At 33.0% G+C, this 27,346-nt stretch overlaps 2 protein-coding genes across 2 annotated transcripts; both read left to right on the top strand.

Moving 5' to 3' along the window:
• Positions 1 to 3,259: 3,259 nt before the first annotated feature.
• Positions 3,260 to 6,334, top strand: ATNUG2 (GTP-binding family protein). The gene is made up of 11 exons (XM_078974661.1): positions 3,260 to 3,607; positions 3,931 to 4,064; positions 4,151 to 4,280; positions 4,419 to 4,573; positions 4,654 to 4,755; positions 4,847 to 4,951; positions 5,042 to 5,170; positions 5,260 to 5,400; positions 5,513 to 5,613; positions 5,731 to 5,788; positions 5,889 to 6,334. The coding sequence occupies exons 1-11, from the start codon at positions 3,364 to 3,366 to the stop codon at positions 6,189 to 6,191; spliced, it is 1,602 nt and encodes a 533-aa protein (XP_078830787.1). The 5' UTR covers positions 3,260 to 3,363; the 3' UTR covers positions 6,192 to 6,334.
• A 4,291-nt stretch (positions 6,335 to 10,625) lies between these two features.
• LOC145014127 (MLO-like protein 14) lies at positions 10,626 to 14,435 on the top strand. Its single transcript, XM_078972503.1, has 14 exons — positions 10,626 to 11,428; positions 11,515 to 11,572; positions 11,651 to 11,841; positions 12,153 to 12,269; positions 12,377 to 12,437; positions 12,519 to 12,613; positions 12,738 to 12,812; positions 12,919 to 13,004; positions 13,108 to 13,157; positions 13,294 to 13,334; positions 13,415 to 13,585; positions 13,651 to 13,686; positions 13,765 to 13,893; positions 13,963 to 14,435. The coding sequence occupies exons 1-14, from the start codon at positions 11,297 to 11,299 to the stop codon at positions 14,299 to 14,301; spliced, it is 1,581 nt and encodes a 526-aa protein (XP_078828629.1). The 5' UTR covers positions 10,626 to 11,296; the 3' UTR covers positions 14,302 to 14,435.
• The last annotated feature ends 12,911 nt before the right edge of the window (positions 14,436 to 27,346 follow it).

Genomic DNA, 27,346 nt, shown 5'->3' on the forward strand with positions numbered 1-27,346 from the left:
TTAAGACCTTGGAAAGGATCAGATATGGGCTTAGGAGATCTTGAAATCGGAAGAAAATAGATTAAGCTCGTTTGAGCTGTTCAAACTAGTCACCACGACGTAGCCTTAGGTTGCCACGATGTGGCAACTGGGGAATCAATTACTGTTTTGGCGTTTTGTACATACGACGTGTCCAAGGAAGGATATGAGGTTGAGGGCTAATGAATGGCAATTTTGACTTTGACTGTTGATTTTTTGACCAATTTGACTTTTGGTTAGACTTAAGTATAATTGAGCATTTAGCTAAAGATTGGTTTTGGTTTGGCTTTAGGAAGGTTGGGTTTGATGTTATGTTTCTAAGGTAGTTGTTGGGCTTTTGTTGAATAGTTCAGGTGAGTTTCTCCTTGTTGTACTCGTGGATCGAATGCACCAATGTTAGCCCACTAGGTTAAGTGACATGGTATATAGGATGATGCTATGTTGATTATATGTCAAATTGGTATATCTATATAATTACTTATACTTGCTAGTTATATGTTTATATGTTACATATGTCAACATAATGTGGGTTGGTTGAGGTTCAATTGCTTTGTGCTGTCGGCCAAGAAACCCGGGCAATCCAATCGGGAAATTATGGGCCAATGGTGATCCAATTGGGAGATTGTGGGCCAGAGTGGCAATCTAATAGGTAGATTGTGGGCCATAGTGGTGATCTAATTGGTAGAATGTGGGCCATAGTGGCAATTCAATCGGAGATTGTGGGCTAATGCAATCCAGTCTGGAGACTTTGGACCCATCATGCAATATGTATGTCTATTTGGTTGTGTATGATATTCTAGATAACTCACTAAGCTTTGTCTTACAATTTGATTTCATGGTTTCAGGTATATCAGATGATCGGGGCAAGGTAAATGTGTGATTATGCACATCATCCTTGGATATTTTATTGATAAATGATTTTAGGATACTCTGATTAACGATTATGGCTTTTGGAATGATGTTTTGAATGATTTATGGATTATTATAATGGTTTCATATATGAAAGTTTTTACTATTATTTTTGGGATATTACAAATTGACCTTAGGCTAACATGAACTCAACAAGACCGATTCACTCTTGATGTTGTTGTAGTTGATTCGTCTGATCATATCCCAATTATTGGACCTATAAGAGAGATGTAGAGAGAGGTGACGTTCCACCTCATATGTGGGACATCCCTGTTTTCACAGCCTTTATAAAACATTTTGTTTATGCTTATTTAAAACAATTGTTATTGCGAAATTGGTCCTAAAATATCCTTGACATGATATAACAACAAAATCAAGGCATTTTAGAAATTTTATATTTTAAAAACTTGAGATGTCATAACTGATACAATAAACATAAGCATAACAAAGACTTTAAAATATCTCAATATACTAAAGATCTACATCTCCTTGAATCTCTCACTAGATAATTACATTATCTATCAGTACATTCATATCGCTACTTGTGATACAAAGAAAATGATTGGGTCAGGTTGGGAAACCTGGTGAGATACATAGGGGTTTCAACCTACATAATTATATATATTCTTCAACATTCAAATAACCCAATTACCCTATTCTCATTGTCCTCACTTTCTAATCCTAGTATGACGATCTCGAGAGATCTTTCCTAAAGGATCTTTGTCGACAATATGATAACATTTTAGGTAAGCACGACACTACAAAAGTAATTGGATAGGCACGATAGGCACGACAATACAATAATACCTGGATAAGCACGCCAGTACTAAAGTGCTTTGGACAACACAATAAGCATGACAATACAATCGTACTTTGGTTAGGCGCGACAAGTCACAACTTATTATTTCGCACATATCTCATTAACCTATTAAGGCCACTAATTCACACAACCCTATCACAACCTATCCTTTATTATTACGCATAACCCTTTACTATCCAATTATATTCATAACTCTCTTATATGATATTCGTTCTCGATTGTCTTTTTATCGATGAATAGGTATTGAAGGGATCTTCAACTCTCATTTAGATTGTTTTTCGTAACAATCGACCGATTTCAATTTTGGTTTTTGATACATATATTGCTATGCTAAAATGTTAGAAAAATCACCTTCTCACGAAGTCAGATTTAGGGGTTCTTTATATGTGTGGAATCCTTGTGACGTATACTATAATTTTGGTTAAGATTATTTATCCTAAATAACATTCTATTAAAAGTCAACTTGAACACTTATAACATTCAAATTGACTAGCCTAATCTGCGGGTGTCACAATTACCTCCCCTTAGGATGATTACCGTCCGTAATCATCAAAGGCAGTGCTTGTATAATAACTATGCACGCTACCTTTCCATATTAGGTAATAATCGTAACTCTTACGTCTAAATTTGATCTTCATCGGAAACTTCTGCTCCATCTACTTTGATTATCATAACAGACTGATGGGTCATGTTCTAATGACCTCTCATCGTACGATGCAATGAATAGACTCAAGTCCTTTTGAGTCAGACTCTAGAATGGAATATACCTCCCTTCATGTTCTAGTGTGATATAATCATTTTATAGCACGTAGTTCTTCTAGCTACATGGTGCTCTACCATTAACGACGATTGCAATACTTTTATTGGCTGCTTCAGTTATCTTTTTCCTTCAGCCTTCTGGCTTAAGTCGGATGCTACATCGAACATGGTTCTCTGTAACTTACTTTGCAGACTTATCTTATCCGGACTCGGTTTAAAGTTTTCTGGGTCAGCGTCTGTCCGGTCCAGGTTTAGACCCACTTTCATCCCTAACCATAAAGACCATTCATGTAATTTTGTCTTTTTTTTTTCTTCATATGTACTTGTTATATTAAAAAATAGACCCTAAGAACCACTTTATGCACTACTAACTACGAAGATGAACTAGCGTGCAAGTGTATGTAATCCTCTTCTCTTAACACATAATCAAACTTAGCTTGAATTCTCTTATGATACTTGTCTAATCCCAATCATAAAAAATACATAATGGATTTTGATTAGTTTTTTGACCATATGTCTCGAGGGTTGCTTACCTTTCAATTTCTTTAGCAAATAATGACTATTTGAAATCAAATTAAATTATTATTTCGTATTGATTAAGGATAGATCTCATGTAATTGTTGAAAATCAAATTATGTATTTTTTTTCTTTGAAAAAGATAGTTTAATGGACTGAAATTGCCAATATAAAAATAGTAAAGGAACTATTTTGTAAATCACTTAAACATCATCAAAACCCTATAAACAACCGGCTGCCGCATTGGTGTTGGTCTCGACCTCATATTTACCATCTTCGATTTGCGGGCGGCACAGAACTTGTAGGCGATCAACTTATCGTAGCAAGCTTGATCGGAAAAAATGGTGAAGAAGAAAGAGAGGTCAGTGAACGTTTCGGGAAAGCCGAAGCATTCTCTCGATGTCAACAGAGATGCCGGCAACAAGAACAAAAGTGGCGGCACCGCCCGTACCGCCGCCACCGTTCGTCGTCTTAAGATGTACAAGACGAGGCCGAAGCGTGACAGCAAAGGAACAATTCTCAAACACGAATTGCAGTCAAAGGAGTTGCCATCTACTCGCATACAACCTGATCGACGCTGGTTTGGTAAGTAACATTTTCGATTTTTGTTCGTACTGTATACTGTTAGAACATAATGTTCGATATGTATCATAGTAAGGCATTCAAGGCAGATGCATGATTCCAAAACACACGATTAACAAGTTTGAGCTACTGCATCTGTTCCAGATAAATTAGGGCGGCGCTTTTAGTTTGACGTTAAAAATAGAGTTTTCAACTTGAAATTTGGTATTGACATGAAATTTTTGTAGAAGAATTTGATAACTGACCTTGTTGGTGTTCGGTTTGTAACAAAATCTATATCGGTTTTCCAGTTATACGTATTAACAGCATAAAATTGTGTCATTTAGGTAACACTAGAGTTGTAAATCAGAAAGAGCTTGAATTCTTCCGTGAAGAGCTACAAAGTCGACTCTCAAGCAATTATAATGTCATAATGAAGGAGAGAAAGTTGCCGATGTCCCTATTGAATGATCATCAGAAGGTAAACAAACCATTAGTCAAGCAAGAGTTCACCTTATGATCTTTATTTACCCTTTCTAATACTGGTTTTTTTCACCTGTTTTACAGCAAGCAAGAGTTCACCTTCTTGATACAGAGCCATTTGCTGATGCATTTGGACCAAAGGGGAAGAGAAAACGTCCAAAGCTAGCTGTCTCTGATTATGAATCATTAGCTAAGAGGGCCGATGGTTCTCAAGGTAAAATAACCTTATCTACCCATGAAGATCTATCCTTTGTTTTTCAATTTTGGAGTTGATTTCATGCAACTCCTTGTCTTCTTCTAGTGAATTGCTAATCGATCAAAACTTGCACTAACATGTGTTCCAACTCTGTAGATGCTTTTGAAGAAAAACATGGTGATGATCCAGTGGATCCAAATGCAGATGGATTCAGGGATCTTGTTCGCCACACAATGTTTGAAAAGGGTCAAAGTAAACGCATTTGGGGTGAGCTTTACAAAGTCATAGACTCTTCAGATGTTGTCATCCAGGTTAGTCTTCTTCTGCTAATTTTGTATAATTCACAATATCACTTCACATTATCGAATCATACTTGTTTCATCAATTACAGGTACTCGATGCTAGGGATCCCCAAGGTACAAGATGCCATCATCTTGAAAAGCATCTGAAAGAGCATTGCAAACACAAGCACATGATCTTATTATTAAACAAGGTATAACCATAAACCATTATCAGTTTTAGGAAATTTCCCCAAAAAAGTAAATGATTTAACTGATAATCAACTTTCCTTGTATTTTCTACAGTGTGATTTGACACCTCCATGGGTTACAAAAGGTTGGCTTAGGGTCCTATCTAGGGAATATCCTACACTAGCATTTCATGCAAGCATCAACAAGTCTTATGGAAAGGTAATAATTGTTATCAATATATCATATTTCATTATTTATCTACTCTCCATTATATAATTCCTGTCTAATTATGCTAATGATTTCTTATAGAACTCTCTTTTATCTGTGTTGAGACAATTTTCGCGTCTAAAAAGTGACAAACAAGCAATATCAGTTGGATTTGTGGGGTATCCCAATGTTGGAAAATCATCTGTTATCAACACTTTGCGTACGAAAAATGTAAGTTCTATTTTATTTTTAGTGTTAAGAATCACAATGTGATGTTTTTTTTGTTATAAATTATTTGACTATTTCTTTTTAATAAAAAGGTTTGCAAAGTTGCTCCAATCCCTGGGGAGACTAAAGTTTGGCAATACATAACACTTACAAAGAAGATATTCTTGATTGATTGCCCTGGTGTTGTTTATGGAAGCAGTGACACTGAAACTGATATTGTTTTGAAAGGAGTGGTTAGTTTTCTCATTAGTTTTATCATCCCTCTAAACCCTAGGATTTAGGGTTTTAGGGTTTCACATTTTTTTTTGTTGTGATTGAATTTAAATAAGTTTTGTTATTGTTTAGGTGAGAGTTACAAATTTGCATGATGCAACAGAGCATATTGGGGAGGTGTTAAATCGTGTCAAGAAAGAGCACCTTGAAAGAGCATACAAGATAAAAGAATGGTATTCCTTATTATTATTTTTTTTAACTATAGTAATTTTAAACAATAAATATTTTAATTGTGTAAATTAAAAGTTGTTCAATTTGTAAGTAGATTGTGTTTTGTGTATAATAAACAGGGTAGATGAGTATGACTTTCTGCTTCAGCTATGCAAGTTATCAGGCAAACTACTGAGGGTAATTAATTCTCTATTCCAATTCCACTTGTCTAACTCTGGAATGGAATCAGAATTCTTTAGTAGAAAATAAAAAGATATTGTATTGTGTGTGTTAACAGGGAGGTGAACCTGATCTGACGACTGCTGCAAAGATGGTTCTTCATGATTGGCAAAGGGGTAAAATACCCTTTTTTGTCCCACCCCCAAAAGTAGATGACACGTCAGCAGAAGGTGAAAAGAAAAGTGGTTTGGAGAAAGATGATGTGGCGGTAGCTGATGAAAACAGTAAAGAGTTGGCTGCTAAAAAAAGCATTGAGAATATTGTTTCCTCACAGCAGTTAAAGGATGTGCCTGTTCAAGTGGATTTGTTCACTGATAATGAGTTAAAAGGGGATGCAAATGAAATGGAGGAGGAATCGTAGATACATTTTGGTTAAAATGGCAGTTTTGACTTTTGAGTGTTTTAGAGAAAAAGCTATCTTTATTTACTTTTTCAATTGTAAGAGATTATCTGATTATTACAGTTTTAGTGACTTTGTTTGGAATATATTTTACTAAGATATAACCCGTGGTTTCGAGTTTAGTATGTAAAATTATTATATAGACAAAAAAGAATACTAAATGTTAGGGAGTTCAAAATATCCAAAGACTGAAAACCGAACTGAAAAACCTAAAAACCGTATTGATTTTCAGGTTAACCAAACCGATATTTTTGAATTTTCGGTTTGGTTAACCGAATCGGTAAAATCTTTGGCTTTTCGGTCCAGTTAAGGTTCATTTTTTTTGCTACGGACGGTTAACCGAAAAATCGAAATTTTATTTTCTATTTTTTAAAATATTGTTTATATTTTGTCATTTAAGTTAACATCAAATTATTTCAAAGAAATTTCCAATTATAATTAGTAATCGGTCTTATTATTTATATTTTCCATTATAAACCAATAATGGTCATCATTAGCATTTGTTATAAATATACATTGGATGATATAGATTAAAATTATCATTTCATTACCATTTTATATAAATAACTAAATATTTGACTATTTTTTATCTATTACTTAAAAAAATATATTTTTGTATTAGTTGATTTTATTTTCTATATTCCATGGATATTTGATAATTCATCCTAATTCCATTATTGATAACGGCAACAACATAATTAAACAAATTATTCATTGACATTCATTCTTTTTTAGGAAATTTGTTATGGGGTTTAGTAATCTTAACAATTTTTTATTAATTAGTAATGGTTAATTGGTTAACCGGATAATCAAACCGAGAAAATAGGTTAACCGAATACTTTCAGTTTAGGTTTAGGTTTAAGTTCAAGAAATGAACAAACCGATAGTATCGGTTAACCTTCCAAAATATATTTTCGGTTCAGTTAACAATTCATGAACACCCCTACTAAATGTCAACAAAAAAATATAACTTATTTTGGATTGTAAGTAAACCTGAATTAACATGATAAATAAAATAAACATAATATTTTAACATAGATAGATTTGGAAACACTTCTTTTATTACAATATTGTAAGTTTTATTACATGTCTTAACCACTGTATTTTTGTTATTTAATATTTAAATGAGAAATTAAATAGTCTCTTACTTTTTGTTCCTACTATCCTCCTACCTATTTTAGATGGTGATAAGTGTTATTAAATTTAATTTAAATTTGATTGAGATTTTAAATTTGTACACTTATCATCATTTTAAATAGATAGGAAGAGAAGGTAGGAGGATATTTAATCTCTCTATTTAAATAGATATTTATGTTATGTGACTTTACGAAGTATATGTGGTATCCGTGAAAAATAATGAAACATGGTCTAAAAAATTATTTAGCTAGTCTCCAGTGTGATTTTTGCAAAGTTGATTATCATTTGTTGATTGAATTTAAAAAATAGACCATCTAGTAATGTTAGCATATATATGTTGTCAATTTAGTAAACAAATACCATACAATTAGTTATTTCATTCTTAAATAACACTATAAATATAAAAATGTTATCTTTATTAAACATTAAATACTAATTTATGTATTTAAAAATAGATAATGATTTAAAAGGGTAATATATTTTTAGATTTGTACACATTTGTTTACTGAGTTTTTTTTCGTCCATATTTACCACTTTAATTTATTTAACTGTACACATTTAGTCCTTATTACGTATTATCGCCTACTCCAGATAATCCGAAAAAAAATGACTTAAAATGGTATATATTTCTCATTTTGTACACATTTAGTCCTTAATATTTTTTTGTTACAAAATAAGTCTTTGTTGTTTTTGTACACGTTCAGTACTGATGGTTGATTTTTTTAGGGTTTCTCACGTCATTCTACACAACACAATCATTAATAAGGTGTTCGGGGGCTATGCATGTTTATGGCTACGCAACACAATCATTTAGTCATTCTGTTCTGAACGTCGTAACTTTTTTATACGTTTACAAAATTTAACGATATTTATATCCACGCGTTAGTATTTAAGTCTACTATATATTTCATTTAGATTACTCCCGTTAAATAGTAATATATTTTTACTTAGGATCTTTTATATCCACATGTTCTTTATGAATGTATGTATGAACGTTTTTTTTTAATAATTCGTAATTAAAATATATTGTTTTTTTTAACGGGAGTAATCTAAACAAAAATTATAGTGAGTCATACAAACGTGTAAATATAAAGATCGTTAAAATTCGTGATCATATGAAGAAGTCATAACATCCAGAACACAAGACCTAAACCAAATCACAATAACTAAGGGGCTGTTTGTTTTTTTTGTGAAGAGCTGCGCAACCACTTTTGTCTGCGCCGTGCAGACAATGCGCAGACATATGCCCTTGCAGAGTGTTTGTTTTTTGAAAGTGCGCAGACCAAAAAACGTCTGCGCGAGGTCTTCCTAGCGCAGACATGAGCCACTGTCTTCGAAGGTCTTCAGACCTCATTTTAACCAAAAAAAATAAAAAGACCACCCGTTTTTTTTCTTTCTCTTGTTGCTGAAAATGCATTTTTTATCGTTATGACATGAAATTAAGTTTGAAAAATTAATTTATTTCAATAGCTGCAGACGTTAAAAACAAACAGCCTTCTTATTGCAGACTGCAGACATTTGGTTCACCTCTTCTGCCGCAGAGGCTTGCAGATGTGGTCCGCAGACTGCAGACATTTTGGCTTCAAAAAAACAAACAACACCTAAGTAACCATGCAGCCAAGGAGGGGGTGGTGGTGGCCATAAGCATGAACAACTCCAAACACCTTATTAATGATTGTCCCATGTAATATATAGTAAGAAAAATCCAAAAAAACCGATTATAAATACTAAATTTGTACAAAAACAATAAAAATTTATTTTGCAACAAAAGAATATTAAAGACTAAATGTACAAAAAAAAATATTAAGAACTAAATGTGTATAAAATGAGAAATTTTTAAGTCGTTTTTTCCGGCTTACTTAGTGTAGCCGGTTGTAAAGACTAAAAATGTATACATATAAACAAGTTGAAAGGGTAAATATGGACGGAAAAACTTAATAAAAAAGTATGTACAAATCAAAAAATATATTATTTTTTTATAAATCGTCCCCCATTTTAAAAGGGTGCTGATTTTTCCACAGAGTGATTTTGATTCGTCCACTTAATATTTATGTAATGACTATTATGCCTTTTATTTAAATTTATATTATAGTTATTATTGCAGGAAAATCAGGGATTTCTTTCTGCATATGACACGTGGATTGAACCCTATTTCTTTTTATTAAAAATGAATAAAGAGCACATTAATAAAACTTGCTCACCGGAGAACAAGACCATCAACATTTTGAAAAGCATATGCAGAAATAAAAATCAACCGAAAAATTTATATCTTATCATTGGATGTTCTTCCGACGGAGAAAGAGGTTGTTCATGGAATCATGGGAGATGGGGAGATCACCAATGATGTACATCAATGGTTCTTTGACACTGCACAGAAGGAGAACCTTTTGCCGGTGGAAGAACGGGAGTTCACCGGTGGCTGAAGTGGTTGTCGTCTGTGGTTATCTATAAATCGACGTCTTTTCTCATTCTATTTTCTTGCTGCAAGACTGCAACATATGAACTATGAAGTTTATAAATATATAATGCAACTGAATTATGATCGAGATATGTTCCAGAAAATAAATAAAAAAGTATAAAGAAATCTACCTTTAATTCATAATTCTTAAATCAATTTCATTGCTTCTCAAATTGGTACCAAATCATCATTTTATCCAGCAAATATAAGAAACATCCTAGAGTAGGACGATATAACCACTGATAATTGAAAAAAATATAAAGCGAGTTATCTGCAATTTCAAAAATTAATGTTTTTTCACTTAACTATATCCGGTGATTAGAACTATTGAACCAGTCATGATAAACATAAATCATAAAACTTCAAGAGAAACCAGAATGATATGATAACCATGGGCGACAAACTGTTGCATGACGGGTGAGCTCCTACCGCCTCCCAATGAATCGTTCGATCTCCTCAGCCACACCAATAGTTGATGATATTTGATCTGTTTATAATGGTTTGTGTTTCCGGCGATCAAACATGTAATAATAAAGATAGGGTTTATCTTGTTTTTTTTTTTTTTTTTAAATAAACATATGGCGGATAAAAACTTTTTATATTATCTTTTATGTAAATAATTTTAAAACTACCACAATTTGCTAAAAGAGAGTGCATTTTGGAAACATATTTATGAGATCTTTCTCTCGTGTAAATGTTTAAGAAATTAAAATAAAGGGCAATATTGTCAATACATTAATATTTCAGTGGATTGATAAAAAGTAGCTCCCATTTTGGGTCCAAGCACCCCGACACTACAACCGTTTTGGCACTATGTAGAGTTGACTAAAATATTTTTGTTTATGTATATACACCTACACAGCTACACTACACTTTCAAGTTTCAAATGCATGGGAACAACAGCCGCCCGCTTGGAGTATTTTTGTGTTCACTGTTCATGCAAGAGAATCAGAAGAACGAACGTTCTACATTCCACGTGGAGGGAATCACGGAATGCGACTACTTATTTCTACAAATACCATATATACTTTTGTTTAATCGCTTTGGATTATAGCGGGTGTAGTTTCTTGGGCATTTGCGAAAATTGCGAAATGGGTATCTTGAGTTTTCGTCAGCTCAATCTTATAAAACCTCTGGAATCAGAATCACTTCTGAATTACAGTAGATGTAGCTCATCAAGTTTTGTCTGGGTATTTGCCAGCAAAACCACTTTTCGGTTTTCTTTCTGGTTCAACAAACAAAAAAGCAAATTTGGCATCTGTTCATTCATGAATCCTGAGAGCACGTAACCTGTTTGACTAAATGCCTATGAGAGGTTTTGCATTGAAAAACAGGGTTTAATTAAGTCTAAGGAGTTGATCAAGGGTTTTAGTTTAATCAATTCTTCTTGTTCCTTTCATGCTTTGGAATAAGTTGTAGGGTGATCTTAATATCTTATCAGTTATCATCTTAAAAGTGGTAAAAAAAAAATATGTCTTCTGATGATGCCAAAGAAGACTCCAGATCTTTGGCTTTAACTCCAACATGTTCTATTGCTATTGTTATGACTATCTTTGTTCTTGTCTCTTTACTTGTGGAGGAATCAATTCGTTACTTGAGCAATGTAAGTTGCTTCATCATCCTTCTCTTTTTCCCTAAAATCAAAATTATATGAACATCATCATGATCTTATAATGAATGTTCTTCCAGTGGTTGAAGAAAATGAAACGCAAGCCAATGCTTGCAGCTGTTGAGAAAATGAAAGAAGGTAATTGCTACATCTTTATCATCATCATCATCATCATCATCATCATCATCATCATCATGATGTGATTGTTGTCTTCAGGGTTGATGCTTCTTGGCTTCATATCACTCCTTCTTGCAGTTACCTCCAGTAGTATATCAAATATTTGTATCCCTTCAAAGTTTTATGATACTGCATTTTCTCCATGCAACAAGCCTGATAAGAATCAAGAAAACAAGGATCATAGTAAACAACAACTTTTGAACAAATTAAATCACAAAATCTGTCAAAAGGTGAGTTAAATATCTCTTATCATTATCCAATTTGCATATTTTAATTCAACCTTAGGAGCTGTTTTTTCTTTTCCTCACTAAGTCCTGTATTGGTAAAGTGGCTTAATGAGACTAAATGACCAATTCACCCTTACATTCCAAAAGTCAAATCTTTAACAATATTAACGTGGTAGGAAAAAGAAGGGCAAATAGGTAAAAGGGTTAGTGTCATAATACATCAAGCTAGTTTTTTTTTTTTTGGCTTAACCCATTAAGTCATTAAGCTCATTAAGTAAAAAAAAAAGCCTCTTAATGTTCTTTTAAATGTACAGGATTATGAGCCATTTGTGTCTGATGAAGGACTTGAGCAACTACACCGTTTTATTTTTATAATTGCAATTACACACATATCATATAGCTGCTTAACCATGCTTCTGGCTATAGTGAAGGTTAAAAATGTCTTTTTCTTTTACTCTTTCAAATAGACTATGACTATGAATGTAAACAATCTTGATAATTTTTTTTTTTTATCTTCACTATGGTAATTTTTTGCTAGATTCACCAATGGAGGATATGGGAAGATGATGCTCAAATGGATCTGCATGATGTCCTAATTGGTATATATATTATATCATTTGTGAATTTACCAATCTGCCCTCCTAAAATTTACTTGAATAAACTTGTTTTTTCTTATGCAGAGTTATCAAGATATGAGACAACAAAGAGGCAATCAGCAATTGTTGAATTCCATATGTCAAATCCATTGATTAGGAATGGCTTCTTGACTTGGATGGTATAAATTATAATACAAACTATAAGAGATGTTTTATATAATTTAAAGACTATAATTTAAATAAAACAAACTTTATTATATTTTTCACATGAACATCTACTTTTTATTTTACATTAAATTGTAGGTTTGTTTTTTTCGCCAATTTGGAAGTTCGGTTGTTCGTGCTGATTACCTTATGTTGCGTAAAGCCTTCATCATTGTATATATATATTTTTATTTTTTTTATGTTTTTATATAATGTCCTCACATATTATATATTGATGATTACTATTTATTTATTTATTTTTGTTTTTCTTATTCAACAGAACCACAACCTCACATCGAAATTTGATTTCCACAGCTATATGATTCGTTCTATGGAAGAAGAATTTCAAAGGATAGTTGGATTGAGGTAAAACTAGAATAAAACAAATTTCTTTTATAAAAATTGATAATATTTTAGGGATATTAATTATTACCATGTGAAAAATTACTCATGTTATTATTCCTTGTAGTGGCCCTCTTTGGGGATTTGTTGTGGCTTTTATGCTGTTTAATGTGAAAGGTAAGGGTAAAATGGTCATTTAGCATCGTTAAGACTTTTTATTCAATCTAGAAATAAAAGACCCAGTGTATTATATATACATCACACTTGTGTCAAAAAAAATAATTAAATTTTGTACATTTTTTTTTTCTTTCAGGATCTAATCGTTATTTCTGGATTGCTTTACTTCCTGTTACTGTAAGTATTAATTATGTATATAATATTATAATTTCCCAAAAAAGATAAATTATTTTCAGATGATTTATGTTTATGTTCAGCTTGTTTTAATCATGGGGACAAAACTACAACATGTTATCGCTACTTTGGCTCTAGAAAGTGCTGGAATTACTGCATATTTTACTAAAACTAAGCTAAAGCCTAGAGATGAGCTTTTTTGGTTTAAGAAGCCAGGGCTATTATTGTCATTACTCCATTTTATTCTTTTTCAGGTGAAATATTCATTATTTTTTTTTTCTTGTTGAAAATTGGACTAAATTTTCAGTGCTTGTTTCAGAATGCATTCGAGCTGGCTTCTTTCTTTTGGTTTTGGGTAAGATTTTTATTTTCTTAATTAAATTTGATTCTGATTGCTTTTTTTTTAATTAAATGTGTGTTATGATTTTCACAGTGGCAATTTGGATATAATTCTTGCTTTCTAAACCATCATTTGATCGTGTATTTACGCCTGATTTTGGGGTTTGCTGGACAGTTTTTCTGTAGCTATAGTACTTTACCATTGTATGCTTTGGTTACTCAGGTATATTCACGAAATTGTTCATGTTTTTTATTCAATTAGTAATATATGATCGACACTATTGTTTTGAAGATGGGGACAAACTACAAAGCTGCATTAATTCCGGAGAGAATAAGAGAGACGATGAATGAATGGAGAAAGGAAGCTAGGAGAAGGAGAAGGAGAAGGAGGAGAAAGTTTAGCTTTAGCATGTACGGCGATGATTCACCGGCGATATCCGTCGAGGAATTCGACCACGGCGAGCTTAATAGTCCTCGAGCCGCTACAACGCGTAACCACCGTTTGGAAATCGAATTACAACCACCGGTCCTCCGCCAGTCTGCTTCCGTATCTTCTTCAGCTTCACCACGCTTTCTGTCGGAGATCATCACAAGAGCGTATTCCTTGCCCTCCCGAAACCACTCATGGTAAAATTTGGGTTTTGTTAATAGCTAATTTGTAACATTTTATAGTAAACACGAAGGGAATTGACTTTGATTTCATAGGTAACGATTGAGACATGAGACAAATGAGTTTTTATTTAATAGAGAAATTACATTTAAGCAAGACGCTATATCTTAAATTCTATGGTTTGGTGAAACGGAAATGTTGTTGTTTAGAAACGCCGCCCTAGGAACTAGTGTTCTGTCGTAGATTCATTGTCTTCCTCTTTATGAACCTCATTCGATGGTAGAGTTTCAGCATGTGGAGGATATTGCGGCCATGGAGGGTATTGTGGCCATGGAGCATAGGCTGGTGCTGCTGTAGGCGGACGAATATATTGTGGTTGACATTCGAGGTCGGACTGCGAGCAGTCCGATCCTGGTTGAGAATTACATTCCGCTTGGTTACATCGTGGTTCAGGCTGGGGTGGGTAGGCTGGTTCTGGTTGGGCAGGTTGAGGGTTACATGCTGGGTGGTTACATACTGGTTCAGGCTGAGCCTGGCACGCTGGGTGGTTACATCCTGGTTCTGGCTGGGGAGGGTAGAACGGTTCGGGCTGGGGTGGGTATGCTGGTTGAGGTAGAGGTTGAGGCTGACATGCTGGGTGGTTACATCCCGGTTCGGGCTGTGGTGGGTATGCTGGTTCAGGTTGGGGTGGGTATGCTGGTTGAGGTTGACAAGCAGGGTGGTTACATCCTGGTTTGGGTTGGGGAGGGTATGCTGGTTGGGGTTGAGGAGGGTAAAAGGGTTGGGGTTGGGGAGGATAGTTCGATTCAGGCTGACACTCTGGGTGGTTACATCTCGGTTCAGGCTGACACTCTGGATGGTTACATCTCGGTTCAGGCTGGGGTGGGTAAGCCGGTTCGGGTTGTGGTGGGTAAGCCGGTTGGGGTAAAGGTTGAGGTTGACATGCTGGGTGGTTACATCCCGGTTCAGGTTGAGGAGGGTAAGCAGGTTGGGGTTGGGGAGGGTAGAAGGGTAAGGGTTCGGGTTGTGGTGGGTAGGCCGGTTGAGGTTGAGGCTGACACGCTGGGTGGTTACATCCAGGTTCGGGTTGGGGAGGGTAGAAAGGTAAGGGTTCAGGCTGGGGTGGGTAGGCCGGTTGGGGTTGAGGTTGACATGCAGGGTGGTTACATCCTGGTTCGGGTTGTGGTGGGTAGAAGGGTTGGGGCTGAGGCTGACACGCTGGGTGATTACATCCTGGTTCAGGTTGGGGAGGGTATGCTGGTTGGGGCAGAGGTTGGGGAGGGTAGGCTGGTTGGGGCAAGGGTTGAGGAGGGTATAATGGTTGTGGTGGGTAGGCAGGTTGGGGTAGAGGAGCATATGCTGGTTGACATTCTGATGAAGGACAATTTGGAATAGGAATTGGTGGGGGCCGCCACATTGGAACAGGAATTACGGCCGGACGCCCACACTCAACTTGATCTGCATCCAAGCCCTTAAGTTCATCGCCAATAGGTGCACTGCTCATGGGTTCATGGTTAGACGACAATGGTTCAGTTGCAGGTACAAGAGCATGTTCATCAGTAGCAGGTACAGATATAAGTACAGGCTCATCAGTAGCAGGTACAAGTACATGTTCATCAGGATCAGGTTCAGCAGCAAGTCGTCTTGCAAGGTCGTTGCTCTCTTCAAGCATGATCTTACGGGCTAAGCCATGGGCCAAGCATAGGACCAAGAAGAAGAATACAAGGGAAATGGCTTTTTGTGAAGCCATATTTGATTTTAATATGCTATGATAATTTATTGCATTAGGCTATGAAGACTACAACTTATATATATGGGAAATATAATGTCAAAGAGAGAGATACGTAAGCGACTGTGAAACATGTGACATGCGCCCATGCTAGTTTCCGGTTGTTAGATGGAAATGGTGGTCATGAAATTTTTGTGTTTCTTTGGAGCAACCAAACTTCTTGCCATGATTTTTTTTGCCTAACATGTTCCCGAGTTTTCCGAAAAAAAAGAAAACTTATATTTTATTTATGTTCTTGAGTGGGTAGAAATGAAAGAAAACTAATAGTTTTTATGTAAGGAATTAATCTTATACTATTTTGTTATTAAATTAAGGGATAATGACTTAAAAATGTAATATTTTTTCGATTCGTACACATTTGGTCATTGAATTTTTTTCCGTTCACATTTACCTCTTCAACTTGTTAAGCTGTACACATTCAGTCCTTATGACCAGTTACTCCAGGTTAGCCGGGAAAATGACTTAATATGGTAATGTATATTTATCATTTTGTACACATTTAGTCCTTCATATTTTTGTAAACATTTTGTCCTTAATATTTTTTTTGTTTCAAAATAAATCATTTTTGTTTTTGTACTTATTTAGTACTTATGATTGATTTTTTTAGTTTTTTCTCACAATATCTTACCTATGACAGTCATTGATGAGGTGTTTGGGGCTATTGATGCTTATGTCCATCGTGATCACGACTGCTTGGTTGCGTAGGTCTTGTGGTTTGGCTGAGGTCTTATGTTCTGAACGTTGTAACTTCTTCATACAATATCAAATTTTAACGATCTTTATATCCATGTGTTCGTTTTTTAAGTCTGCTACAACTTTCTTTAAGATTATTCCCCTTAAAATGTAATATATTTTTACTTATGCTTTTATAAAAAAAATACACCCATACATGTATTTATAGAAAAATGTATGGATATAAAGATCACAAGTAAAAATATATTACTTTTTAATGTGAGTAGTTTAAACGAAAGTTGTAGCAGACTAAAATACGAACGCATGTATATAAAAATCGTTAAAATCTGAGATCGTATGAAAAAGTTATGACATTCATAACATATGACCTAAGCAACCAAGTAGTTGAGATCGTGGTAGAGATAAACATCAAAAACCCTAAATACCTCATTAATGATTATCTCACGTAAGATGTAAGAAAACCGAAATAAATTATTCATAGGTACCGAGTAAGTACAAAAACAAAATGATTTATTTTACAAAAAAGTGTACAAAGTGATAAATATATTACCATATTAAGTCATTTTTACCGGCTAACTTGAAGTTGTCGGTCATAAAGATTGAATGTGTATAATTTAACAAGATGAAGAGGTAAATGTGAACGAAAAAAAACTCAGTGACCTAATGTGTACAAAACGAAAAATATATTGCCCTTTTAGGTTATTATCCCTTAAATTAATCACCTTATGATATTCTTTTACATATTTAATTTTTGGGAAATCTTCATAAAAGTTCTAATATTTTAGATTTTTTTTAATAAAGTCTTAAATTTTATTTTTTGAACCGAAAAATCCCAACTTTTTTAACTTTTTGAATAGGAAAACCCAAGAATCTAACTAATTTATTCACGTTAGCCATTTTTAACATTTTCAACAGGTCATGAGACCAAATCGTTAATTTTTCCAAAATAATGAGATATTTTTGCAGATTTTATCAAAACTTGTATATAACGTTTAAACGTATTTATAACTATTTTTATGTATTTATGTATTTTAAATTCATAAACATATTCTTTTACTTATTTATATGTATTTTTAAGTATTTTACATGTTTTTTATGTATTACATATTTATATCCATTTTTACGTATTTATGTATTTTTTTAAAGTTTTTATATCTATATGTTTACATTTTTTGTATTTTAAAATTTTAAATGTATTTTTTACGTATTTACATGTATTTTTAAGTATTGAGTTATTGTCACTGTAGCCCAGCAATGTTTCGTATATTGGTTTAAATGGTCCCTCGTGATTTTTTTTTTTTTTTTTTTTTTTTTTTTTTTTTTTTTTGCGTTTAAAGGGTACGAACTTGTATTTTACTGGTTAATTTCGTACCTTTACCTATTTTTGAAGCTACACTGCCTTTATCACTTGCCAACTAGGCAAGTGAGTCAACAATGACTCATTGGTGAGTCGACTCATCGTTGCCACGTAAGTAAAATCGACTGGGGAGGAAAAGGATTGCACCTGCCAAACGAAATCGGAAGTAAAATCGACTGGGGAGGAAAAGGATTGATCCTCATCACTCCAAGGGGAAAGAACGATCACAAATGTGAGATCGATTGAAAAAGCAGGAAATCAGGGTCTAGAAATCGATTAGTCAAAGGGGAACGATCGATGATTGGCAAGAAGGAAGCACGTAGGTGCGTAGTCTGCTACTTCGGATGCCTTGGCCGATCGTATGGTACACTGGGAAGATTCGTCCCTCTCTCACTGCAAATCACCATTGTTGAAGAAGCATCACCCAAAACATCACTTGAATGGTCTCGATCAATGACAACAAACACCCACCCTTCTAGCTTCATTGTCGAACCAAAAAAAGAAATGAGGAGCTACCGACCACCATGATAGCTCCTCCCTTGGTGAACTCAAACAATCACCAAACACCATTCCTCTGTGAGCTGCTCTTACTGCTTGGATTTCATCCGTAATTGTGGCTGCCGATGATGGAGTCAGGGAAGACCAAGTGGATCATCAGAAAAATAGGTTCTTTTTCCCCCCTCACTCTTCTCACGATCGATTAAGAACCACCGACCCATCGAGTTGCTGATTTCGTTTGTATTCTTTCTTTCCCTGATCTGCCTTTTGTTTCCCCTCTTCCTCTTCAGTTTGTTCAAGCACAGGAGATGCTTCATTCTCCGATTTCCCCTCCTATTTGCTCGATCGAACACCAAATAACCCACCCTAATCGTTGTTACTGCTGCTCTGAATTCCTTCCAGATTATTGCTACCAGAGACGAGAAGGAATCCTCGAAGAATCTCACCGGAAAACGACCTCGTCATCCCCTTTAGTCGAACCCAAAACAGTGGTACATTTTTTTAACTTTTAAACCTGCTGACTAGGAAAGGGTTCACCGGGTGACCCCTTCATTTTAAAAAAAAAGACTTTTTAAACCCTAAAAACATGAATTTGTACCATTTAAATGCAAAAAAGTCACGAGGGACCACTTAAACAAATATACAAAATATTGTTGGGCTACAGTGACAATAATTCTTAAGTATTTTACATATTTTTTTTATTTACTTTTATGTGTTATATTTTTACGTATTACGTGTGTGTGTGTGTGTGTATATATATATAAAGTTTTTTATATAGATGTTTATGTATTTTAAATGTATAAACATAATTTTTTACGTATTTATATGTATTTTACATATTTTAATGCATTCTTATATGTTTTTTTATCTATTACATATTTATATGTATTTTTTAAAGTTTTTTTTTATATAGGTGTTTTATGTATTTTTATGTATTTTAAATACATAACTGTATCATTTTACATATTTATGTATTTCCTACTTGAAGTTGCCTTCACCATTTTATCCGATTCGTATAACTTCTTTGAGTATATCTAGATGATTTTTCCTACAAGCTCATATATGTTAAGCTTTTCCCATTCATTTATCTTGAAATTAAACATCGAATGGGAAAAGCTTAAAATATGTAGGTATGTAGGAAAACTATCTAGACATACACGAAGAAGCCGTGCGAATGAGATGAAATGGTGAAGACGACTTGAAGTAAAAAAAATACATAAATATATGAAAATAATACGGTTATACATTTAAAATATATAGAAATACATAAAGATTTATATAAAAACTAAAAAATTACACATACATATAAATACGTAATACATAAAAAAATACATAAAAATATATAAAAAATGTAAAATACTTTAATATATATACACACACATAAAACAATACATTTGTATATATATATATATATATATATATATATATATATATTTAAAATACATAAAAATACATAAACATTTGCATAAAAAACTTAAAACTTCATAAATACGTAAAAATACATATAAATACGTAATACAAAAAAACATATAAAAATACATTAAAATATATGTAAAATACTTAAAAATACATATAAATACGTAAAAAAATATATTTATACATTTAAAATACATAAACATCTATATAAAAAAACTTAAAAATACATAAATATGTAAAAGTATATATAAATACGTAATACATAAAAATAACACATAAAAATACATAAAAAATATGTTAAATGGTTAAAAATACATAAAAATACATAAAAGAATGTGTTTATATATTTAAAATAAAAAAATATGTAAACATATAAAGATAAAAACTTTAAAAATTACATATATATATATATATATATATATATATATATATATATATATATATATATATATATATATAAAATACATTTATAAATTATATACAAATATTGACGAAACCTGCAAAAAATTCATATTATTTTCAAAAAATTAACAGTTTTGTCTTATGACCTGCTAAACAGGTAAAAAAGGTAAAATGAAAAAATTAACTTTTTTTAGGGTATTCTATTAAAAAGGTTAAAAAGTCGGAAGTTTTCTATTAAAAAAATAAAATTTAAGATTTTATTAAAGATTTTTCAAAAATATTAAAATTTTTCAAGCAGCATTAGTTTTGCATCATTGGGTTAAAAATGAAACATAGACGTCGGAATTGCATTTGGGTTTATTTTTTATTTTTGTCGGTTAAATCTGTAAAATTTAAATAGTTGAGCAAAAAAAGAAAATGTTCAAATGGGCCAAACATGTTAGATAGTTGCTACTTGCTAATCACTTAAAAGTGCATTAAATCAAATACAATTATACAAGCATACAACATCGTAACCCGTTTTATTCACAAGTGTTATTTGTAATAATATATAGTTTTTTCAATCATATTTAAGAGATTAAGCTATCTTTGGCACGTTATGTTACATCAAATTATTTTAAAATTATCATGTTTGATAAACAAAAAAATAATTTGTAAACTACTATTCAAAAAGTACTTAAATTAACGTTTCAATTTAATAAACTCAAGATTTTTTTTCTTTCAAATATAGGATTTGAATATATTTATGAGGTTTGTAAGTTATTTTTCAAAAAAAGATAATAATAATTCAAGATGAAATATATCGTTTCTATACTTTATCACCAAAAATAACAAATTGTTGTATCGCATTCACCAAATTCCAAACCTTTTAGTTATCTTGAACCCTCTATAAGAATATATATTTTAGTTAAAACATGAATTTAAAATTGACACTTCAAAATATTATTTATATCTAGATATATTAAAGAAAAAATTCTGTTAAATAAAGTGACATTTTTACACTATATTATAATATTTTGTGATGTTTGTATTCATTATAGACAAAATTGCAAAAATGATCCATGTGGTATGCATTTTTTTTGAGGTTTTGGTCCAAATTACGAGTTTTTTGGTTTGTGGTCCTTTTGTACTGATTTGTTTGTGAGAATGGTCCCTATAGTTAACACCCGTTAAAAAGAATCCGTTAACCCCCTCATGTGCCTTGCACGTGAGGGTATTTCTGTCTTTTTACTTACAGGGACCTTTTTTGCATACAAATGTCAACGCTTCTTTCTACCTTTTATCCCTCATTTACAATCCCAAACACCAGTCAACTCCCCACCTCCCTCCTCCTTCCTTCTGCTCCATTAAACCTGCAAAAAAACATCCTTCGTTATCCAAAGAACCTAATCGAAGCAAAAGGAGATAAGGTCATACGTTAAAGTCGAAATGGTGTACGTAATGTGGCAGATCAGTCCAAAAAATGAAGTTGTCGACGTATAATCCTTATATGGTAGGTTGCTCTGTTTTCTTAAACATTCCTATTTTTCATTTTACCCTTGATTTATACTAAAATCCGCCAAATTTTGACTTTGTTATCATGTACATTTTTGACTTGTAGCGGGTGCACCCACATGGTTTAGTATTAAGCTTCATCATTGTGGGAAGTTTACTAAGTTACCTGACATAAAGTATACTGGAGGTGAAGTGCGTTATGTTGATTATGCGGACATAGATGAGTTTTCTGTACATTAACTTGATGCCATAATGCTTGACCTAGGTTACCCAGACCCACGGATGATTGAATTGACTGATGAATCCCCAGTGATATACTACCATTTCAGGATACCCAATGGTGACTTTCAATTTGGTCTTAGAGCTTTAGGGAATGATCAGGATGTTATCAATCTTTCTAAATTTATTCAAAATAACAAGTTGATTGAGGTGTACACAGAACATGGGAAGACAAATCTACTCACATACTTCATGTCTCCAAATGCAAAGGGTAAAGTTGTCATTGAGGAATTTCCAGAAAATGATGATCAAGGGGTTGAATCTCCATTGAGAAAAGTTGTCACATACTTCATGTTTCCAAATGCAAAGGGTAAAGTTCATGTAGAATCTCCATTGAGAAATATGAACCATGTCAATGATGAGCCAATTGGTGAGTACATGTCTTTGATTCTTTTTGGGAGTAAAAGTGATGCATTCTCTCCATAGTATAGAAGGGGTAGAGTTGGGAATTCAAAAAGAGAGGAAGGTTCTTGTAGCAAGAGGCTTAATTTAGATGATATTGATGATTTAAAAGAGAAGGAAAACACTAATGAGGGTGTTAAGGAGGTTCATGAGGCTGGAACTGTTGTTAGAGGATGCTACAATCCATTTACTTCAAATATTTCTAATGTAGGGGATGAGATGATTGGGGTTCATGATAATGACCATATTGATGGATGCTACAACACCCCACCTATTAATGATGATGAACAATATAATGAGCTTTTTGATAACCTTATGGAAAATTTAATTGGAAGTGATGAGGATGTTGAAGAGTATGAAGGGGATGATGAATCTGAAGAGAGTGATGAAGAGTATGAAAAGGATGAAGGTGATGATCATGATGGGAAACAATCAGAAAATGAAGATAAAGTGGATGACATAATGGATGAGGAGAGCAATATAGAAGATGTTGATGCTGACATGGCAGACTTCTTTCTAAATGTTGAAAGTGATGTTGAAGGAGCATGTATTAATGATGTTCATGAACCTGAAGATATGAAAGTGATCAACAATGAGGAGTTCAAATCATTGGATGAAGGATCAGACCAAGACAGAGAAAGAAGAGCTCTCATAAAAAATTTGGGAAAAGAAAAAAGGTGCAACCTTGGGTCAGTACATATGCAGTCATTCTCAGTGGGGCAAAAGTTTAAAAGTAAAAAAGAATTAAAGAAGATAATTGATGTGCATGCACTAGAAACAAGAAGGAATCTATTCTTAAAAAAAATGAAAATCAAAGGCTTAGGGCACAGTGCAGAGGAGTTGTACTTGTCATCGATAAAGGTCAAGTGGGGACTCAACCTACCACTTCAAAAAGCAAGGGCAAAGAAGTAAAGACACAAAAAGAAACATGTGGTTGGTATATACATGCATCTAGGTCAAACCACAAATCTGACTGGTTTATAAGGACCTTAAACCAAACTCATACATGCTTACAAACAAGAAAACTCAGAGCTTGTACTGCTTCTTTAATATGCAAGAAAATCATAGATCAACTTGAGGCAGATCCGAAGATTCCTTTGAGAGCCATACAAGACCACTTTCAAAAGACCTACTAGGTGGGTATTTCGATGGATAAGGTGTTTAGGGCAAAAGATATGGCAAGAAAGCATGTAACTGGGGACTACACAAAACAGTTAGAATTGTTGAGGGACTATGCTCTTGAACTTCAAGCTACAAACCCAGACATAACAGTCAAAATAGATGTGTGTCCTAATGGCAACCCTGCATCCCCAACAAGGCAGTTTAGAAGGATTTATGTATGCTTGGGTCCATTGAAAAAAGGTTTCAGAGCATGTCTTAGAGACTTAGTAGGTTTGGATGGTGCCTTCATGAAAGGCCCATTCCCTGGTCAGGTTCTTACAACAGTTGGTCTAGATTCCAACAATGGAATTTATCCCTTGGCCTATGCAATTGTTGAGTCTGAAAACACAGTTAGTTGGAAGTGGTTTTTAGAAAATCTTGGGGATGACTTGGAGCTTGCGAGCAACTCAAACTATACTTTCATAAGTGGCAGGCAAAAGGTAAATTACAATTCATAAATTGATCATTTAGATTGTGTTTTTTTACCAAGAAATTAATTCTAATTATTGTCTGTTGAGTCATGTAGGGATTACAAATTGCATTTGATCAATTGTTTCCCAATGCTGAGCATAGGTATTGTATTATACATATTCATGACAATATGAGAAAGAAGTGGGGGCACTCTGAGTACAGGGACCATTTATGGAGGTGTGCATCAGCAACCACCATTCCTGAGTTTGAACATTTGATGAAAGAGTTTAGTGAGAATGATAAGGAGGCATGTCAATGGTTGAAGTAGATTCCTCCTATACATTGGGCAAGGAGTCATTTCTCAGGTAATTGTATATGTTTGCATATGGTAATGATTATGTGTTTCAGTTATTTATCAGCATTAATTATATGTTATTGTCATGTGCAGGAAGAGTTGTTTCTGATGTGTTGATTTCAAACGTGTGTGAAGTGTTTAATGGAAAGATAGAGAAAGGCAAGGATAAACCTGCAATTTCATGTTTAGAGTTCATTAGGGAGTATCTAATGAAGAGGATATGCAATGTCATGAAGGCAATAAAGAAGGCTAAAGGTCCACTAACACCTACAACAACAAACATCCTAGATGCAAGGAAAAAAGGTGTTTCACAATATATTGCTAGGTGGAATGGGGAAAACAAGTATCAAGTCACTGGAGCATTGCAAGATCAGCATGTGGTGGATGTTAGGAACCAAACCTGCACTTGCAGAAAGCGGGAATTAATGGGAATACCTTGCAGACATGCAATTGCAACTCTGAATGAAATGAGCAGAGACCCTCAGGCTGAGCTTGACATTTACAAGTGGGTACACAAGATGTATTGGCTAGAGACATGGCAAAAAGCTTATTCATTTAAGGTGGAACCAATTAAAGGGAGACTCATGTGGCTTAAAAGTAATTATCCAACAAAGCTAAAACCTCCTCCACATCGCACTCAGGTGGGAAGGCCTAAGAAAAAAAGAAGACAAAGTGAGGGTGAAAGGTTAAGCAAAAGGCAGAAGGCAAGTCAAGATGATGGAGTCAATGAGATGCAAGGAGAACATTCCCAAGGGCCAACAAATGATGGAGTGCAGAAGCTATCAAGGAAACATATCAGTGTTACTTGTAGCAAATACAAGAATAAGGACACAACTCTAGGACCTGTAAAGGGCAAGGAGGGAATCAATCTAAGAAGCGATTATGGTTGTTTGTTGTGGTGCAATGACTATTTAGTTTCTTGTTGTTAAAAACTGTTTGTTTTTGAAAACTTTAGTTATGGTTTGATGATGTGGTTATGTATGGTGTACATATACTTGTATGCTTAACTTGGTAATGGTTTTTGGTTCCACTCATGTGGTTAATGGAATGCGCATTTTGGTCAATTTATGACATGTATTTTGGTAATGTACTTTGTTACATTTTGGTTCTATTTATGTGCTTATATTTGACAATTGATACACATTTTGAACACATTTTCACACTTGAATATCATTTATATCATTAACAACATTGGAATTCATTACAGACATGATGAAGTCAAATTACAACAAAATTATACCATTTTTACCCTGCATCACTTTATCAACAAAAATCAAATTACAACAAAATTATACCATTTTTACCCTGCATCACTTTATCAACAAAAGTCCCCACATTTGGCTTATAATAATGAACTAATCGTGTGACTCATGTATTACATGGATTAATTTAAAAAATAAGAGTTAAATATAAAAATTAAAATATTTGAGAACTTTGAATTTTTAAGAAAATAAAAAATAATGGATTATTATAATAGAATTTTTTTATATTTTAAATTTAAATGAATAATTTAAATAAATAAACAAAAAAACTAATGAGCTTTAATTTTGAGAATTTTTAAATTAAAAGATATGCTTATTAAAGAAATTAATATCCGTTTATTACTATATTTATTGCAACTATTATATTAAAATATTATATGAAATTTAATAAGATAAATCTCCTAAAATGACATGTGGAAAAAAAATTCAAAATAATTGCAAAATGATATTTAACAAATTGAATGAGTGTGTAACAAGTGACAAAAATACATTCATTTATTAGAGTAGAGTAGAGATTATTCATCTACATACATATTTTTGTCATTTTCTATTTTCAAAATAGATAACATATTACACCATTCTCTTACATCATAAATGATGCAAATAATATCTCATTCTCAAGTATACATTTTCTACATAAAAAAGTATATTCCTATACTATATTTTCTTTTTAAACTACATTTTGTGTAAAAACTTTATAAAACATACTACTACAAAGTTATAGTTTTATATTATTAATTCAAATTTGATGTTATTTTCTCAAAATGACATTTGTTAAATAATAATAATAATAATAATAATAATAATAATAATAATAATAAAATTATATTTATAACACATATGTTACTATGTTTTAATATTTTAAAGTATGTAATTTTCTAAATAAGATTCAAAACTTTAATAAAGTTTTATAGTATCATATATCTCTAATCCTAATAAAAACCTCTCCTAAATTACACTTGTCAAACTATTAAGCTACAAATCTGACACATGGCATCACAATAAACAATAACCAAAAAAAATTCCCGCCCATGTACACATTCAGAAAAAGTAAATCCGTCAATTTAGCAATCCATATCCAAAATAAATTCAAAATTCAAAATTCCTTATTCAATATTGAAGATTGAAGATCACGATCCTGTATCCCTTAATTTCAGCAGCCGAAATTTATGCCTGTCAATTATCCTCCAATCTTCTGATCTTCTGATTCAAATATACCGTAGATAAATCCCTGAAAATCAGGTTCAAAATAAAGGCATACACATATATCAATTTATATAATAATAAATCGGTTTTAGTATCACTTAGTATTATATTTCACACATTCTTTGACGACATTCTCTGTGAGCTCTGATGACTTCCATGGAACAGGAAAAACTAAGCACAATCGATGATAATAATAAAAGGTTTGTGTTTCATTTCTATTGCCACTCATCTATATCTTTTAATCATTAATTAAGATGTCTATATTTCACTGACTATATTTCAATTTCGATCTTTATGAATTATCTATACTCAAGAAATTTATGTTTATGTAACGAATATTC

This window comes from Lactuca saligna, chromosome 9, assembly GCF_052625555.1.
Source record: "Lactuca saligna cultivar CGN05327 chromosome 9, ASM5262555v1, whole genome shotgun sequence".
Taxonomy (NCBI): Eukaryota; Viridiplantae; Streptophyta; class Magnoliopsida; order Asterales; family Asteraceae; genus Lactuca; species Lactuca saligna.

What these genes read in the sequence shown, in the direction of transcription:
- ATNUG2 (XM_078974661.1), top strand. Translation starts at nt 3,364, where the DNA reads ATGGTGAAGAAGAAAGAGAGGTCAGTGAACGTTTCGGGAAAGCCGAAG. An exon ending in CTTCAGATGTTGTCATCCAG is followed by an intron (nt 4,574 to 4,653) that starts GTTAGTCTTCTT and finishes CATCAATTACAG; the next exon opens with GTACTCGATGCTAGGGATCC. An exon ending in ATATTGTTTTGAAAGGAGTG is followed by an intron (nt 5,401 to 5,512) that starts GTTAGTTTTCTC and finishes GTTATTGTTTAG; the next exon opens with GTGAGAGTTACAAATTTGCA.
- LOC145014127 (XM_078972503.1), top strand. Translation starts at nt 11,297, where the DNA reads ATGTCTTCTGATGATGCCAAAGAAGACTCCAGATCTTTGGCTTTAACT. An exon ending in TGTTGAGAAAATGAAAGAAG is followed by an intron (nt 11,573 to 11,650) that starts GTAATTGCTACA and finishes TGTTGTCTTCAG; the next exon opens with GGTTGATGCTTCTTGGCTTC. An exon ending in TGCTTCTGGCTATAGTGAAG is followed by an intron (nt 12,270 to 12,376) that starts GTTAAAAATGTC and finishes ATTTTTTGCTAG; the next exon opens with ATTCACCAATGGAGGATATG.